General features: G+C 51.8%; 1 protein-coding gene across 1 annotated transcript; it reads left to right on the top strand.

Annotated features, from left to right (window-relative positions):
* Positions 1–209: 209 nt before the first annotated feature.
* On the top strand, positions 210–14446 carry RAB25 (RAB25, member RAS oncogene family). Its single transcript, XM_007064587.4, has 5 exons — positions 210–632; positions 9780–9975; positions 11344–11537; positions 11972–12052; positions 12507–14446. Exons 1-5 carry the CDS (start codon positions 593–595, stop codon positions 12635–12637), a joined length of 642 nt encoding a protein of 213 aa, XP_007064649.1. The 5' UTR covers positions 210–592; the 3' UTR covers positions 12638–14446.
* The last annotated feature ends 2215 nt before the right edge of the window (positions 14447–16661 follow it).

A 16661-nucleotide genomic window follows, 5' to 3' on the forward strand; every position in this document is an offset into this window, starting at 1 on the left:
GTGCCCAGGAATTAAAGCGTAATCTTTCATTCGAGATTACGTCATGTGGTGAGACCCCCAGGAACGTGTGCGACCACAATCGGCACCCCTGCCTAGTCCAGCATTAACAAAAGCGGAGGGAGCGTAGGTGGGTGCGTTCAGCAGCCATGTGACACTGGTGGGGGCGGTGAGCACTACCTGACAAACCTGTAGGGTGACACCCAGGTCACACCCCATTGAGTCAGCCAGCCCAGCAGAGCTGCACCTTCAACCCGCCCAGCAAAGGAGCTACTCCCCGCCCAGCCCCCTCGAAAAGAGGCCTAAGAAGCACAGGGCTGGCTTTTTTTGTTTGTTTGGCTGGTGCAGCAAAGGGAACTTGGTCCTGTGGGTCTCCTCCCCCGCTGGCAACTCTCCTCCCAATCGCTTTCAACTTCCCTGTCTTGGGAGGAAATTTTGTCCTCCACCTTCCTGGTTTATCAGATCGTGGCAAAAAAAAAAAAAAAAAAAAACCAAAAAACCCCCCACCATCCCACACACCCTGGCTGTTAAGGCAGCAGGCAAAGACTGAGAGGAGGATCCCAGGCCGGAGGGGGGCCAGGTGTGGCTGGGAGAGATGGGGACGGCGGAGGAAGACTATAACTTTGTCTTTAAGGGTGAGTTTTATCGGCACCCCCTTTCCGTGGCTGGTTTCAAGCTGGGCTGCCCGTTCTGCAACGTGTGGTTCTGGCTTTTGAAAGCGGTGGAACTGGGGGCCCGGGGCAGGGGGGCACAGGATGGATGGGATGTGGGGTGGATGCTGGAGCGGCGGTGGTGGTCTGGGGCACGTAGCACAAACAAGGGGTGGAGGGGAAGCAAGCAGCCATCCAGAAGGGCAGTTGAGCAGAAGGGTCTTTCTCCTGTGGTAGTGGGGAGTCCTTGGTGGTGGATCTTTGAGACCAAATCCCACCACACCTGGGTATAAGCCCCAGTGAAGTCAGTGCAGATGCACCAGGAATTTGGGTCAGATGAGCCTCTCTGCCACTTCCCCCCCAGCACAGTCACTGCAAGGTTGTGACTGGGTTTGGGAACCCACTGAGCATCCTGTCAGTAAATCCACTGCCCAGCTCAATGCCTGGACCGACAGCTGCTTTGTGGGGTACAGTCAGGGAGTACCTCTTAAGCATTAGATACTGGTCACTGTTGGCCTAGCTGGACCGGTGGGCCAATTGGATGTGGCCAGCCTTACAGCAGGGACACTGCTGGGGAACCAGTAGAGTGGGACGGAGGGAGGGCAGCAAGGCCACTGTGGAGGCTCGGGCGCTTCTGGTGACCCAGATCCCCAGGGATCCTGATGGATGTCCGGACTGAACATCCTGGGGGCTGATTCTCCTTCACACTGCACCATGAGTGCTCACTTACACCCATGCAAAGACTCAGAATGGGTCACAGCAGTGCAAATGTCTGCACGAGAGGGAGAACAGTGAAGAATGGGGGGCTGGTAGCCATATGGATGGAAATAGCCCTGTAAGGATCCTGCCTGCACATGGGCCTGCCCCAGCTGGTATGGAGCTGATGTAAGGGCTATAGAGAGTGGATCAGGGGTGTGGCCAGAATGCACGGTGCTGTGGCTATTCTGTGCTTCTCAGGCCCCATAAGGGGCAAGGGACTGTTTCTTGCTATGTGTAGTCACAGCCCCCGTCACGCTGGAGCCTCAGTTTTGGTATGAGCCTCCAGGTGCTACCGTAATACAAAAAATAGTAACGCCCCCACAGCGTAATGCCCGATGACAGGATTGGGGCCTGACAGGATTGCACCCCTCTGGGGAGCAGTTTATTCTAACCTGGCCCAGTAACTGGAATTGCAACAAAAGCCAGAATGAATTACATTTTTTAAAAACCAAAACCAAAGTCATTTTCCCCAAAAAGAAAAGTGTTTTGGTTTTCTGGAAAAAAAAATCAATTTTTTAACCAAAATTTTACTTGCAGGGAAAGAATTTTACATTCAAAAAAATTCTAAATATTTTGAGGAAAATGTTTACTCTTTTCTGGCCGGTTCTTTATGCCCATATTTCACTGGGAGAAGGACAGCTGCTCCGGCAACCAGATCCCAAACCTTTCCAGGCTTGATAGGTTAAAACTAGAGCTAGCTGGACAATGTTGGGGGCAGGGGCCTTCCATGGTGAACTTAGACACAAACAACAAAATCCTCAAAGCTTTCAGATGAACATTTCAATTTTTCATCAAAACACTGAAAAAATGTCCAAAAACTGAAACATTTTTGGATTTTGTCCAAAGATTCTCATGTTTTTGCTTTTCCAACAAGAAAAAAAAAAATTGTCGAGGAAATGAAACACTTCCTGTGAAAAATTTTGTTTAATCAAAAACCCCAGAGAAAAGCGGCTTGGATGGAAATTTTTTGATCCTCCCTAGTGAAAGCCAACACCTTGAATTCCACCCAGAAGCTTTTTGGGAGTAAGTGTTGATCATGGAACATGGACTGATGGGCTCCCAACCTGCAACTCCCCTTAATAAATAGTCTGTCACATTTTGCATTAGCTTCAGCCTCTGAATGGTCTTGAGCTGCAGGTTCAAATCCCAACTGAGGTGTAATTCACATTCTTGTTATTTCATTTTGTGTTGTCTGGTTCCAGGGTAGGGAAGGTTTTCCCAGCACTGGTGCTGCCTTGTATGGTCCAGGGGTTCTGTAGGGCTCAGGAATTAAGTGCTGGTGATGGTGGGGAAGACTGTGTTGGTGTGGAATTGTGAAAGTGCAGGAGGAGCAAAGAAAAGCAAACTGGACCGGCATAGCTGAGTGGAAGGCAAAACATAAACACTGTCCAAGCAGCTTAAATGGGGAAAGTACATTGGGCATTTAAAAGTCATTCTGCTTCAGTAATCTTGGGAGTTGTCATTAGGATTATAGGTAAAGCAATTTAGGGTTTAGAAATATAATGACCTGGCCCGTGTGTATGTCATCACTTGTATTACAGTACATTAGGTGCTGTACATAAACATAATAAGAGACAGCCCTTGCCCGGCAGAGCTTACAGCAAGATAGTCGAAGGGGAAACAGAATAAGGAGTTGTCTTGGGCAAGGGCACCAGCAAAGCTGGGCCAAGAACCCAGACCTCCTGATTCCCAGTCCAGTGCTCTCGTCACTGGATAACACTGCCTCTCTGGTAGGTGTCACTGCCCGCTACTGAATGGAATCAGAACTACTCAACTGTGTGTCACAGGCCCTATATTGCAAGTCGCTAAAGAGGAGTTGCCTTTAGCTTGGGTGCCAGGGGCCTTAACTTTTGAAGCAGTGGGAATCTGAGTTCTGCCCCCAGGGTCACCATGAAGTGCCACGTCCTAGGCAGCCACAGATTTGCTACATGAATTGTAAGCTGGCGGTGTCCTTTTCAGAACAAAGCCAGGGAGACAAACAGCTGCTTGGCCTTTTAATGTCCCATTCACACAGCACGACGGCGCGGGAAGGCTTGTGTTTGTGCAGACTTTGCACACACTGCCGCCTGCCACACCTGCATGAGCGAGCAACACGGTCTTTGGCCTGCATTGTGCAGGAGGTCAGACTAGATGATCATAATGGTCCCTTCTGACCTTAGTATCTATGAAACACAGAGCACAGGCAAGCTCAGCCGGGATCCTTCAGCCAGGTTTCAAGCAGCCACTGCAGGGTCAGCTGCCCCCATTCCCCAGGGAGCAAAAGATCAGAGCTACCAGTTTGCTTTGCAAACAGAGCTGACACAGCTCAGCTCAGCTGCAGGGTGGCTTGAAACAGGGAGGAGACTGTCTCCGTTCCCACCTGGGTGGAAGATCTACTACATAAGCCATCTGGACAAAAGACATCCGCACATGCACAGACCTAGGGGGGCCATCAGCAAAGCGCCAATTGCAGGAGGAGGCAGGCTGACATGAAGACAAATCCCTCACTGTAGGGAATGAGGAGTGGAGGCCAGATGGAGTCAGTCAGGGGAAGGCTTAGAAGGGACAGGAAAAAAGATGGAGGACCTTATTTGTTAGAAAGCAAACAGCCAAAACCTATTTGCCTAGGGAGTCACCTCGAGGACTAGCCTGCCCAGCTGTTACTGCCTATTCCAACCGGTGGGCCAGTTACTCAGAAACTGTCCTGGCTCTTGGGTGCAATTCTGTGGCCTGACTGAGGGGACCAGAATGATCCTTCTTGGACTTAAAAAGACAACGATGAGTCTGATTCTTCCTGCGCCTCTTGCAGGTGTTTACGCCAAGGCAAAGTGGGGTGTCAAATGTTTCCGACTCAGAATGGGAGGCGTTTCGTACTTGTTCGGCACTGGTGTAATTGACGACACAGTTTGATGGGAGAATCAGGTCCAATAACTATGAAGAAAGACAAACCCAGGACAGTTAGGTTGTGTCTGTTTGAATGGGTGGGATCTTAAACGTCTCACCTAAACACATCGCAAAAATCCATTTTGGTGAGAAGCAAAACTGCCTTGACATTTGAGATGGGCCCATGCGCCAAACAGCCAGGACATGAGGGTGCTCAGGAATAGAATCAGGCTGGAGAGAGGGTCAGGAATTTTTTGTGACCCTGCCCCTCCCCCACCCCGGAAAATGTTGAGATTTTGGCAAAATATTTCCATTCAGAAATACCGCCATGGTGCTTCATGGGAGTTGTAGTTAGAGTTCCTCGTGCTCCCATGCTCCTCTATAGGCCGGGCTCTCTAATCGGACTACATCTCCCAAGATGCACTGTGGTCTCTGCTCTTGATAAGGGGAGGTGGTATATTGTGGCAGTCCCAGGGTGGTGATGTCCAATGGGAGGAGATTTATAGATTCCAAGGCCAAAAGGGCCCATTGTGATCATCTAGTCTGACCTCCTTTTGGACACAGGCCGGAGACCAAACTAATTCCTGGAGCAGATCTTTCAGAAACATATCCAATCTTGATGAAGATGAAGTCCAACTGGGGATTTTACTCTGGAAGCTGGGGTAAATTATCCCAGTGCAAATCATGGCATATATAGGTTTACCCTGTCTACTTTGCCCAAATAAATTTGCTAGTTTCTAAGGTGCCACTAGGACTCCTCGTTGTTTTTCCTGTCTACTTTAGTGGTTTGCAGAAGTGCAGCTATGCCAGGAGATGACGTTCGGGCAAGCTCTCAGTTATTATTAGATCACCAGTATTTTCAATCCCATGCCTTCAAACTTATAAATCAAGGCCCTAGAAATCATGAGATTTTAGCAGTAGTGAATTGGGGGGTTGTTTTTGTTTGCCTTCTGATGTTGAAGACTTTAGAGGTCACATTTTCATGCTTCGCTCTGTAATCCTGAAGGCCAGAAACTGCCTTCTCTCCCCGACATGAGAATCTCAGCTTTCATTTACTCATGTGACTCTGGGTGCTGGGGCTTTAAGAAAAGCACCAGATATCATGATCCTTTGCAAAAGTTGGCAACATTTGGTCTGCACCCTACTGTGTGCTAGGGGCTGTACGTACACACGGACAATGCCTGGCCATGAACCGCTAACAGTCTACATAGGCATTGGGTGGGAGAGGAAACTGAGGCAGAGAGAGAGGAATGGGCATGCCCACAGTCACCCCACAGGCCAGTGGCAGGGCCAAGCATAGAACCCACGTCTACAGATTGCCCTACCTGCCTGATCACACCACTTCTCTTTCAGTACGGACACAGCCACAGTTTCCCCTCTGGCATGTGTGGATCTCACATGTGGCAGGCGGAGAAGGGGGTAAAAGCACTGAAGAGAAATAGGAGCATGCAACTATAAAGGTGCAACAGTGGACAGAGGGATTCAAGGCGTGTGCTGGGCCTGGAACTACTGTGAACTCCTGGTTTGAAACTAAGCCCTGGTCTACACTAGGACTTTAGGTCGAATTTAGCAGCGTTAAATCGATGTAAACCTGCACCCGTCCACACGATGAAGCCCTTTTTTTCGACTTAAAGGGCTCTTAAAATCGATTTCCTTACACCACCCCTGGCAAGTGGATTAGCGCTTAAATCGCCCTTGCCGGGTCGAATTTGGGGTACTGTGGACACAATTCGACGGTATTGACCTCCGGGAGCTATCCCAGAGTGCTCCATTGTGACCGCTCTGGACAGCACTCTCAACTCTGATGCACTGGCCAGGTAGACAGGAAAAGAACCGCAAACTTTTGAATCTCATTTCCGGAGACTGCGGGAACTGTGGGATAGCTACCCACAGTGCAACACTCCGGAAGTCGACGCTTGCCTCGGTACTGTGGAAGCGCTCCACCGAGTTAATGCACTTAATGCACTTCGAGCATTTTCTGTGGGGACACACACACTCAAATATATAAAAACAATTTCTAAAAAACCGACTTCTATAAATTCGACCTAATTTCGTAGAGTAGACATACCCTAAGGTCTCGTCTACATGGGGAGAGTGCCCAGAATAAACTATTCTGAAATCGTTTTCCATGTGGACACTCTTAATCCAGAATAAAAGTGCCTTTTCCCTGTGTTAGCTTAATCTGGACTAAACTCCAAAGTGCCAGTGTCCCTTTAAAAGCGGGGGGGATTTGTTAACTTTCCAGGCAGGCTGCACAGGTAGTAAGTTTACACAGGTATTTAGGGAGGGGAGGGGTAGATAAGGTGGGTTTGATCATGAGTTATTATGACGACAGTGATGATCAGGTGAGCACCCACTGGTGGTTTAATGCATTTCTTAAGGACTGGGGAGGGAGTTTATTTGCGGGTTGACAATTGTTACTTTAATTGCAGTGGAGTGTCTAGGACAGGGACTCTCAAACTGGGGCTCGGGACCCCTCAGGAGGTCGCGAGGTTATTACACGGGGGATCCACAAGCTGTCTACCTCCACCCCAAACCCCACTTTGCCTCCAGCATTTACAATGGTGTTAAATATATTAAAAAGTGTTTTTAATTTATAAGGGGGGGGAGGTTGCCCTCAGAGGCTTGCTATGTGAAAGGGGTCACCAGTAAAAAAGTTTGAGAATCTCTGCTCTAGGACGTAAAATCAGTGCTGTAAATAAACGAATTCAATCAAAACTGTGGAAGACTTGGCAGGGCTGAGACAGGAGAAGAAAGTATGGCCCAGTGGTTGGGGGAGTAATCAAGCCATCTGGCTTACATTCCTTGATCTGAAATTCAATCAAGACCAGGGCAAAGTCCTGCACTGAAGAAATAAAAATCAAATGCACAACTACAAAATGGGGCGGCTAGGTGCCGTACTGCTGAGAAGGATCTGGGGGCTAGAGGGGATCACACATTGAATATGAGTCAACAATGTGATGCAGTTGCGAGAAAGGCTAATAGCATTCTGGGGTGTATTAACAGGAGCGTCGTAGGTACAGGGGAGGGCATAGTCCTGCTCTACTTAGCACTGGTGCGGTCTCAGCTGGAGTCCTGTGTCCAGCACTTTAGGAAACGTGGCCAAATTGGAGGGAGCCCAGAGGAGAGCAACAAAAATGACCAAAGGTTTAGAAAACCTGACTGATGAGGAAAGGTTAAAAAAAGGGGGAATGTTTAGTCTTGAGAAAAGAAGTCTAAGCAGGACCTGATAACAGGCTTCCAATATATGAAGGGCTGTGATAAAGAGGACTTTGATCAATTGTTCTCTATGTCCACTGAAGGCAGGACAAGAAGTAATTGACTAAATCTGTAGTAAGAGAGATTTAGGTTAGATATTAGGAAAAACTTTTAATCTAAGGGTAGTTAACCTCTGGAACAGACTTCCAAGGGAGTTTGTGGAATCGCCGTCACTGGAGGTTTTAAGAACAGGTTGGACAAAACCTGTCAGGGACGGTCTAGGTTTTCTGGGTTCTGCCTCAGTGCAGGGCACTGGACTTGATGACTTCTCGAGGTCCCAGGCCTGCATTTCTAGGATTCCCTCCTCTGCCACAGACTCCCTATGTGACCCTGGGCAAGTCACTTAGCTTGTCAGTGCCTCAGGTTCCCCACCTGTACAATGGGCATAATAGCACTGCCTGGGCTCACAAGGAGGGCTTGAGAGAATAAACATATTAAAGCTTGTGAGGCACTCAGGTATTATGGTAACAGGGGCCAGAAAAAGTGCCTTCACTCGATAGGGTGTGTCCACACCACGAAAAAAGACTTGCGGGGCGGAGTGGTCTCAGAGCCCAGGCTCCAGGTGCAGCCTGCACGTCTACACTGCTATTTTTAGTCCCCCAGCATGAACCCAAGTAATTTGACCCTGGCTCTGAGATGCACTGCTGCATGTATTTCTCTGCTGTGTACACATACCCCGAGCTACTAAGCCACATTCCTGGCTCTGTGCTAGAAAATTCAAGTGCATTCCACAAAACAGAGAGATCAGAAGACATAGCACCATAACAAAAGGCAAATCTTCCATAAAGCTTTTTCAGCTGCTGTTTAGAATAGAGAAACAGAGAGAAAGCGCTCTTAGGTTTTATTTTCACTTTGGCTTAATACAGATGTGTTAAGAGGCTGTCGCATGAAAAGAAGGAAAACTGTAGCCCAGTACAGAAATTTGGGGTATTTTATGAAAGTTCCAGCAAACAAAGTGATTGTTGTCTAGGGTGATCCAGAATCACCAACCCCAAGTATTCAAAAATCACAAGTCAGGCCCCCAAAATCATGACTGGCTTAAAATCTTGAGATTTTTAAAATAAATAATTTTGGGGGTTCTTTTTATTTGTCTTCTGGATTCATTTGCTTCACGTTTTCTAGTTTTTCTCCATCAACACAAGGGCTAGAAACTTCCTGGGGTTTTTGAGATGAAAGCTGAGATTCTCACAAAGTCAGCTGACTCCAGCAGCTGGGACTTTAAGCTCGCCCAAATGCCTCAAGAGTTGATGTAAAACTGCGAGACTTGGGGCAGCATTGGCAATCGTATCGTGTGTGTGTGTAGCTAGAAAACTTTTGTTTCTTCGTCCTGCACTGCTGTATTTCTAAGAACTCTCCCTGAATGCAGAGACTGCAGCTGTTGTGAAGTTGGTTCCATGCAGACTGGTGCAGAGGAGCTGTATCCACTGTGCTCTCTCTCATAAGGGACTTTCCTTTTGTTCTTTCTTTTTTGTTTGGTTTCCTTAAATCTGATTCTGACTGAAATCTGCCCCTTGCGTATGGAAAAACATAACAGATGGGGGCTAGGAAGAAATTTTCCTTATGGGCATGTTTTCCCCATAACTGCTTAATGCAGAGACAGGATACTGGACTAAATGGACTTGTGCTGCTCCCATGTGGCAATTGCTATGTTCCTAGATGCAGCAGTTGTCTATTACACTAGAGTATTGGCCCAACTCACCATTTCCTTGCAATCTGTGTCATCATTTGCACCAGTGCACCATGGTGATTCTGGCTAGGTAGCATACAATACCCACTTTTGGTGGTGTAAATGACAACACGAGGTGCAAGGCCATGGAGAATCAGGCACCAAAATATTTGCATTGCAGCCATCTTGGGGACAACGATTCCCCTCCGTTTGTACATTGCTGTGCGCCATGAGAGAGTTCAATACATTCTTAATAAAACAATGATGGACTGGCTGGTATGTAGGATTATTTATACTGCAGTAGCACCAGAAGCTCTATTCATAGATCAGGGCCTCATTGTGATAGGCGCAATACAAGAAGAACAAAAGTCCTTGTCCCAAAGAGCTTACAGTCAAAGTCATGTTCCATAGCTCTCTACTGGAATCAGAACACCTCAACTGGGTGTCATATGCCCTATACTGCTCCCAGCTCATGAGGATTCTCCATCTTCCTGTGCTTTTGTATTAGGAGGATCAGAATTCTGTCCCTGCTGCACAATTGCCATTTGCATCTCATTTTGCTAGGAGTTTCCCTCTTGTCTCTCTAGTGGTCCTGATTGGAGAGTCCGGCGTGGGGAAGACCAATCTGCTCTCGCGCTTCACCCGCAATGAATTCAACCACGACAGCCGCACCACCATCGGCGTGGAGTTCTCCACCCGCACCGTCATGGTGGGCAACGCCATGGTGAAGGCACAGATCTGGGACACGGCCGGGCTGGAGCGCTACCGTGCCATCACCTCAGCGTAAGCGGGCCGCGCCGCTTGATGCCACAACGGGAGGGCTTGGCAATGGCAGCAGCGGTTCCTAGGGGAGGCAGGCGCATCTGAACGCAGAACTCCCAGGGGGGTGGCCAAGGGGGCTATTGTATGTGAGCTGCCCATACTCGGCGTGACTCACTGTCTCCCTCCAGCGGCTGGCCCACACAGGGGTTTGTGAGTCCGCTGCAGTCTTTGAGCTAACAGTTCTTTTACCTCAGGTGGTAGATGCTCGTGCATTTAGAGCCAAAGATCTTGGGTTCGATCCCCGCTGCTAACCCCCCCGCTTAGAGGAGCCGTGGTACCCCTAGAGCAAGTGGGATGGAGAGTGTCTATTGCCCAAATGAAGCCGCAGGGCCTGATTCTCCATTGCCCTGCACTTCCCAAGTCATTTACATGAGTGGAAAACCGGCTTAGGACACTGCGGGATCTGCAGCAGGTGTAAACAGGCGTTGGGCCCCTGATTTCCTTGGGGTTCCGCTCACATCCACATGCAGGACCGAGTGGGATTTTAGCAGCCGACAGGCCCAAGCTCACTGCGCAGCAGTGGGAATCTCCCTCAGCAGCAAGAGAAATGTTTTTATTGTGAAAATGAAGGGGCGGAGGGAAAATCAGTGACGCCGGGGTGTTTATTTGACTGTGAGGGATGCCCAGCGGCATTTGAACCCGAGCTCTCCCCAGGCACAGCACAGATTTCTACCAGTGCAGTTAAAGGAGTGACTCCACTGCTCGGAAGCAGTAGTAGGTTGTTATCCTAGTAGCGCAGCCACGGGGAGGGAGGGGGCAGGGGGAAGGACAGGGATGCGATAGCCACTCCGTGGGACCGCTCTTCGAGCAGCAGTGCTGAGTTATAGGTAGACGCACTATGGGTATGTCTACACTGCACAGTAAGCCCAGGTCAGTGGGACCTGACCTTGAGGACTCCGTGTTTCCTAGCCCACGCTTGAGCGTCCACATTGCCCTGTAAACCTGGGCTTACAGTTGCTGGACCCGGGTTTCACAGCCCTGCTAACACGTCCACACTGCACTGTGCAGACCTTCTGACTCAGGTCTGAGGCTTGAGCTGCATCCACACTGCAAACTGACAGGGCTTGGACCCGAGTTGCAGCAGGACTGGGTCTCTGACCCATCCCCCTAGCAGAGTCCTTGGACCTCAGTCCTGAGAGCTCGCTGATCCACGTCAGACGGATTTGTGTGAGGACGGAAGAGAGACTTGGGCTCAAACCTGAGTCAGTGCCTGGGCTTAGCGCGCAGTGGAGACATACCCTAAGAGGTCTGACCCCACTGGAGGCGGTGGGGCTGTGACAGGCTCCAGCTCAGGCCCGGTTGTGAATGCCGCCCGCTCTCTCTCGGCAGGTATTACAGGGGAGCAGTGGGCGCCCTCCTGGTTTTCGACATCACCAAGCACCAGACCTACGACGTGGTGGAGCGCTGGCTGAAGGAGCTGTACGACCACGCCGAGGCCACCATCATCGTCATGCTGGTGGGCAACAAGACAGACTTAGCCCAGGCCCGCGAGGTGCCGACCGAGGAGGCCAAGATGTTTGCAGGTATGGAGCTGCCTGCCCGGGCAGACCCACCCTGAGACAGCCAGCGCCCGCTGGGTTCTGCTACCCCACCCCGAGAACACGTCCTGAAAACTACCCGTCACCGCTCTTCTCTGGTGCTGGGCCCGCATGAGCTAAGCAGGGTCAGTAATGTGACAGACCAAGGGGTGCCAGGCTGCAAGGAGGCGGGGGCTCAGTAGGGGGCGCTCTCCCTGTTGACTCAGTATTGATCCCGGGGGAGCTGTACTGTGGGGATCAGGGTGGGGGTGCTCTCCCCTCCCTGACCCTGATGCCCCAGTGTCATTCTGCTGGGGGAGATGCCATGCTAGATGGGCCAAGGGCCTGCCCTGTTCTGGCCGGAAGAGGGATGCTCGGGTAGCCGGACCCCCAAATGGTACCATGGTTCCCATGCCTCTTGCGTGCCCCTGTCCTTGCAGAAAACAATGGGCTGCTGTTCATCGAGACGTCGGCGCTGGACTCCACGAACGTCGAGCAGGCCTTCGAGACCATACTGAGAGGTGCGCCCGGGGCAGGGGAACGTGGAGTCAGGGTGCGGGATTCTGAGCACAGCACGGTCCGGGGGTGGCTGATGGAGCAGCACCTGGAGGGGGGGTGTGAACTCTCCATAGAAAGAGCTCAAGGCGCCATGCGACATCTGCCCTGCCACCAGGGAGCGCTAAGGAGACCGAAAGGGTTATTGCACTCTCCTTGAATCCGGTATCCCACCTCCTGCCATGACAAACCAGCCCGTTGACCCATCTGTTCCCGCATCCTGCTGGGCCCTGTCCGACCATTTGTGTACCCCCAGAGCTTCTCTCTGCACCAAGGGGGGGCAGGTTAACGACGAGGCCAACTGGTCTCCCATTTGGGGCTAGACAGGGGATTTCGAGGGGGACACAGCACCACCCAGTGTGGGTTACCCTGGGCCAGGGGGAACGCTCCAGGATCTCTCCCTATCGCTCCCCCTTCCAGGCATTTTCAGCAAAGTGCAGAAGCAACAACAGCGAAGCCCCCAGGACAACGCGGTGTCGCTCTCCAGCGAGAACTCCCGCGGCGCGTCCCAGAGCCCGGAGGAGAAGCGAGCGTGCTGCGTGAGCCTCTGAGAGCTGGCCCGGGCGTCGCCGTGGAGGCACGAGCCCCTCCATCCGCTCTGCTTTCTGACCGGGGGAATGTCCGTCCCCTCCCTCAACGCCCCGTAACTGCACCGAGCCAGGCCGGGGCTGGGCGACGGAAACACGGCTGCAATTGAGCGGTCCCTTTGCCCCCTCTCATGTGCCCCTCGGCAAAGCCGTTACCCACCCCCCACACAGCAGCACTAGAGAAGGGGATGCTGCCTACCCAGACCTCTGCCCCCTGGTGTCTGCCAAGCCACGGCCGGGGGAATCGTGGCGGGGGGGCTGGCCAAACTTCCCCCCTAGCAGAGGGGGAGTCAGCCATAGGAACACGCCCATCTGTCTTAGTTACCTGATCCCATTACCACAGTGTCTGAGCATCTTTTTAATGTATTTATCCTCACAAACCTCTGTGGGATAGGGCAGTGCTATTATCCCCACTGTACAGATGGGGAAACTGAGGCACAGGGAGACCAGGTGACATGCCCAGGGTCAAACAGGGCATCTGTGGCAGAGCTAGGAATTGAACCTGGGTCTCCCAAGTTCCAGGCTAGCGCCATAACCACTGGGCAGTCCTTCCTCTCTTCCTGCAACCATGAGGTTTCAAGGAAGGAATTTAAATATCATCAATATATTGGTCTGATCCTGCCATTGGATCCACGCGCTCAGAATCTGGCCTCAACGCCACTCAGCTCAGTGGGGCTTGCTCCAAATTCACACAGCTGCATCGGAGGTCAGAATCCGGCCCTCCCTGTCGAAGTCAGTGGAGGGTGTGGCCACATGGCTCCAATTCCAGGATCGGAGCCACGATTTTTGCCCAGATGCTGCCACTTTAAACACCCCGTCCATTTCACTGTCTCCCATAACCTGGTCATTCGCCAAGTGGCATGCATACAACACCGCTGTCCTAGCCCCTGGGTACAGAATCTCTTTCTCCGAATAGACAGCCTCTGTAAAAATATGACTCTGCCCTATACAGAATGGCAATACAGGAGTGGAGAGAGAGAAAGCAGACATCTCTAGTTCTGGGGCGTGGGTTGCCTAATTAGCCTTACCTTGTGCGGCAGCCTTGCTTGAAGGTCTGAGGTCTTAGAGACGGGAGGGAGGAACTCTGTTAAAATAACTCAGTGAAGGGCTTGGGTTTCAGAGGGGCTGACCGTGCCTTGCTCTGGTAGACTCCAGCTGGAATGGTGACTACCTCACCAAATCATCCCTTCCGTCAATATACACCGAACACGGGTCTCCTAACTTCTGGCTACTAAGGACTTGACCCAAAGCCCCTTGATGTCACCAAAGTTCTCCCCATGGAGTCCAATGGGCATTGGATCCAGTTTATAGAGAAGGAAGTTGCGGGGGGTGGGGAGGAGGGGCGGGGGGGGGGGGGGAGGTTGCCCATAATTAATGAGTTAAACGTCTGAGCTCTTTACGGGACCGGGACTGGATTGTGATCTCTGGGCAACCTTGGGAAGCTGGAGTCGTGCTGACTTCAGTGGAACAAATCCACAGACACCAGAATCTGGCCCTAACGTCACTGAAGTCAGTGGGCCACGTCTCAGCCGGTGTAAACTGGCAAAACTCCGCCCAAGTTATGCCGATATACACCAGCCCAGTGGGTTGACTCTGGCTGTATGCGCCAATGTATCCGAGATCAGACTCTGCCCACCACCGGTGGAGTTAATGGGGTGACTCTGGATTTGCACGGATGTATCTGAGATCAGAATCTGGCCCAGTTCCACTGGAGCGACTCAATTCGCAAACGTGTATCTGGGATCAGAATTTGGCCAATTGGAGTCTGGGGAGGTGCCTCTGGATTTACACCAGTGTAATTTAACTCATTGGGGCAGATTCTGTGCTGAGACAGAAATACTAAATCCCTGTCACACCTCTCATTCTTGTCTAAACCTGGCTTTTACCGGCCGTTAATCTAACTGCAGAATCTTGTGAACGTCTGAATTCACTGGGAATTATTTATACGATCGCCAGAGCGGGGCTGGATCTTTTTGTACAGATCGTCTCACGAGCAGCCCTGGCGAGGGAGTGTGCGTGATGTGATGGACGATAGGACCTTGACCCAAACATTAAAACATTTAGAGAACGTTTCAAAGACAGCAGTCTGCCTATCTTGACCTCTTGCATATTCCTGGTGTGTTTCCCTTTAGGATCTCATCTAATTTTTCTATTCCCCTTCCCTACCCTCAGGGATGTTAATGGTCAGGATGTGGGGCTAACCTGCAAGATAAGGGGTTTCAGACTGGACAACCAAGTGTCTGTGAGCTCTGAAGTGGCCCTGTAGCGCTACTTCCATCAAGGGGGGCGGTTGTGTCGGGAGATTTCACAGCACACAGCTCTGATTGCAGATCTCAGTCCCCACCCGTAGCCCCACCTCGGCATCCCCTGGGCTCCCCACACACAGCTCTGCTGATGCCCCTCGTTCCAACCCATTCCAGTCCCCAGCTGTTCCAGCCCTGGGTTCTCCCAGCGAGATTTTCTTATAGCCGTTGGGGGGGGGGGCTTCATTTATTCCCTCCCCAGTTGCATTTGGTCTACGCAGAAGAAAGAAACTACTTACTTTGCCTTGTGACAAAACTCTGCCCACGGCTGAAGGGGAGCAAGAGCTGATCTCCGCTGACGGTTTGGGTAATTCATCTAGGGCAAAGCCCAACCCCGACTAAACCCTCCAACTAAATAGACTCAAAGCCGGGCCTTGTCCTTGTGCAGCTGCAGAGAGGTGACTCTCACCCTGGCTGGGAGAAGAATTCAGCTGCTTTCCCTTCTCTGTATTAGCTCCCACAGGGCTCTGGGGTGTGGGGCCGATCCTCAGGTGGTGTCTATCAGCATCACTCCATCGGTCTCAGCAGACCTACCCCACAGCTGCTCGCGATGAGATCTGAGTCAGCCCGAGGCCTCCTTACAAGAGCGAAGGCCCAGCTGCAAAGATCACACACGGACTCATCCGAGTTTAAAGGGAGGGCAGCACGGTCAGTCCCAGAGGGCTGGCCGGGCCTCAGCACAGCAGTCACCCTGCCTCAGTTTCTCACCTGGTTCCAGACCCCCTACCTGCAGACCTCCCCTGACTTTAATCTCTCTTGGCAGAGCTAACAGCAGGCCCTGATAATGCTCAGGACTGGAGGTGGTGACCTGTCGCTGGCCTCTGGTCCAAGCTTGGTCTGCTGAGCCTTTCTGAACCCCTGTTCTTAAAGAAGCCAGGCCTTGGACAACGGCTGGCTAGCCCTGGGCCCCCCGTCCGCACTGCCCTCAGAGGGGACAGTGAGAGTTTAGCAGCACAGAGCATGGCAAGCAGAGGGCCAGGCGTTTGGGAACTGGAGCGGTAGCTGGGCTTCAGTATTAGCAATCACAGGCCAAGCCCCAGCCCAGGCAAATCAGACCCCTTGTCTAGGGTCCACCAGACAGCGTCCACATGACAATAACTGGCCCCCCCGTTGGCACGACTTAGCGCTTTACTGGTCGTTTCAGCTGGGAAGCTGAGATCAGACTGGGCCATGGAGACTGAGCGGCCAATTCACCCCTCGAGGGGGTCCTTCCAGAGCATGACGCGGGCACACACGCATGCACAGACACACACACACGCAGACATGCACACGCGCACACACCCAGAGGATGAAATGCTGACTCCATTGAAGTCAATGGGAGTTTTACAATTGACGTCAGGATTTCACGCCTCCTTTCCCTCCCTCTCTACACGCCCGCACCACGCTGCTGGTGCTTTCCCTTGGCCCCCTGCAGTCCCAGGGCCCAGGTGGCTCGGGCAAGCAATGCGGGTCGTGCCCCGTGTCGCTTCCAGACGCTGGCCTGACTCAGATGGAACGGGGAGGCCCGCTCGCACAGGGGGGATTCTCTGGGGGCTGTTTCGACCCACTCTAAGCCCCCTCTGCACTTCCAGCAGAGCCTGGCGGGGACGGAGAACCAGGCCCAGAACATCCAGTGCCCCCATCCAAACCACAGAACGCTGCCCCCTCAGAATGCCCCCTGCCATTTCAACGGGAGACAGTGCTGT

Source organism: Chelonia mydas, chromosome 24 (assembly GCF_015237465.2).
Source record: "Chelonia mydas isolate rCheMyd1 chromosome 24, rCheMyd1.pri.v2, whole genome shotgun sequence".
Taxonomy (NCBI): domain Eukaryota; kingdom Metazoa; phylum Chordata; order Testudines; family Cheloniidae; genus Chelonia; species Chelonia mydas.

Excerpts from the sequence above, each read along its gene's own strand:
- RAB25 (XM_007064587.4), top strand. The coding sequence starts at position 593 with ATGGGGACGGCGGAGGAAGACTATAACTTTGTCTTTAAGG. Across the intron at positions 633-9,779 it reads CTATAACTTTGTCTTTAAGG|TGGTCCTGATTGGAGAGTCC; the intron begins GTGAGTTTTATC and ends TTGTCTCTCTAG. Across the intron at positions 11,538-11,971 it reads GGAGGCCAAGATGTTTGCAG|AAAACAATGGGCTGCTGTTC; the intron begins GTATGGAGCTGC and ends CTGTCCTTGCAG.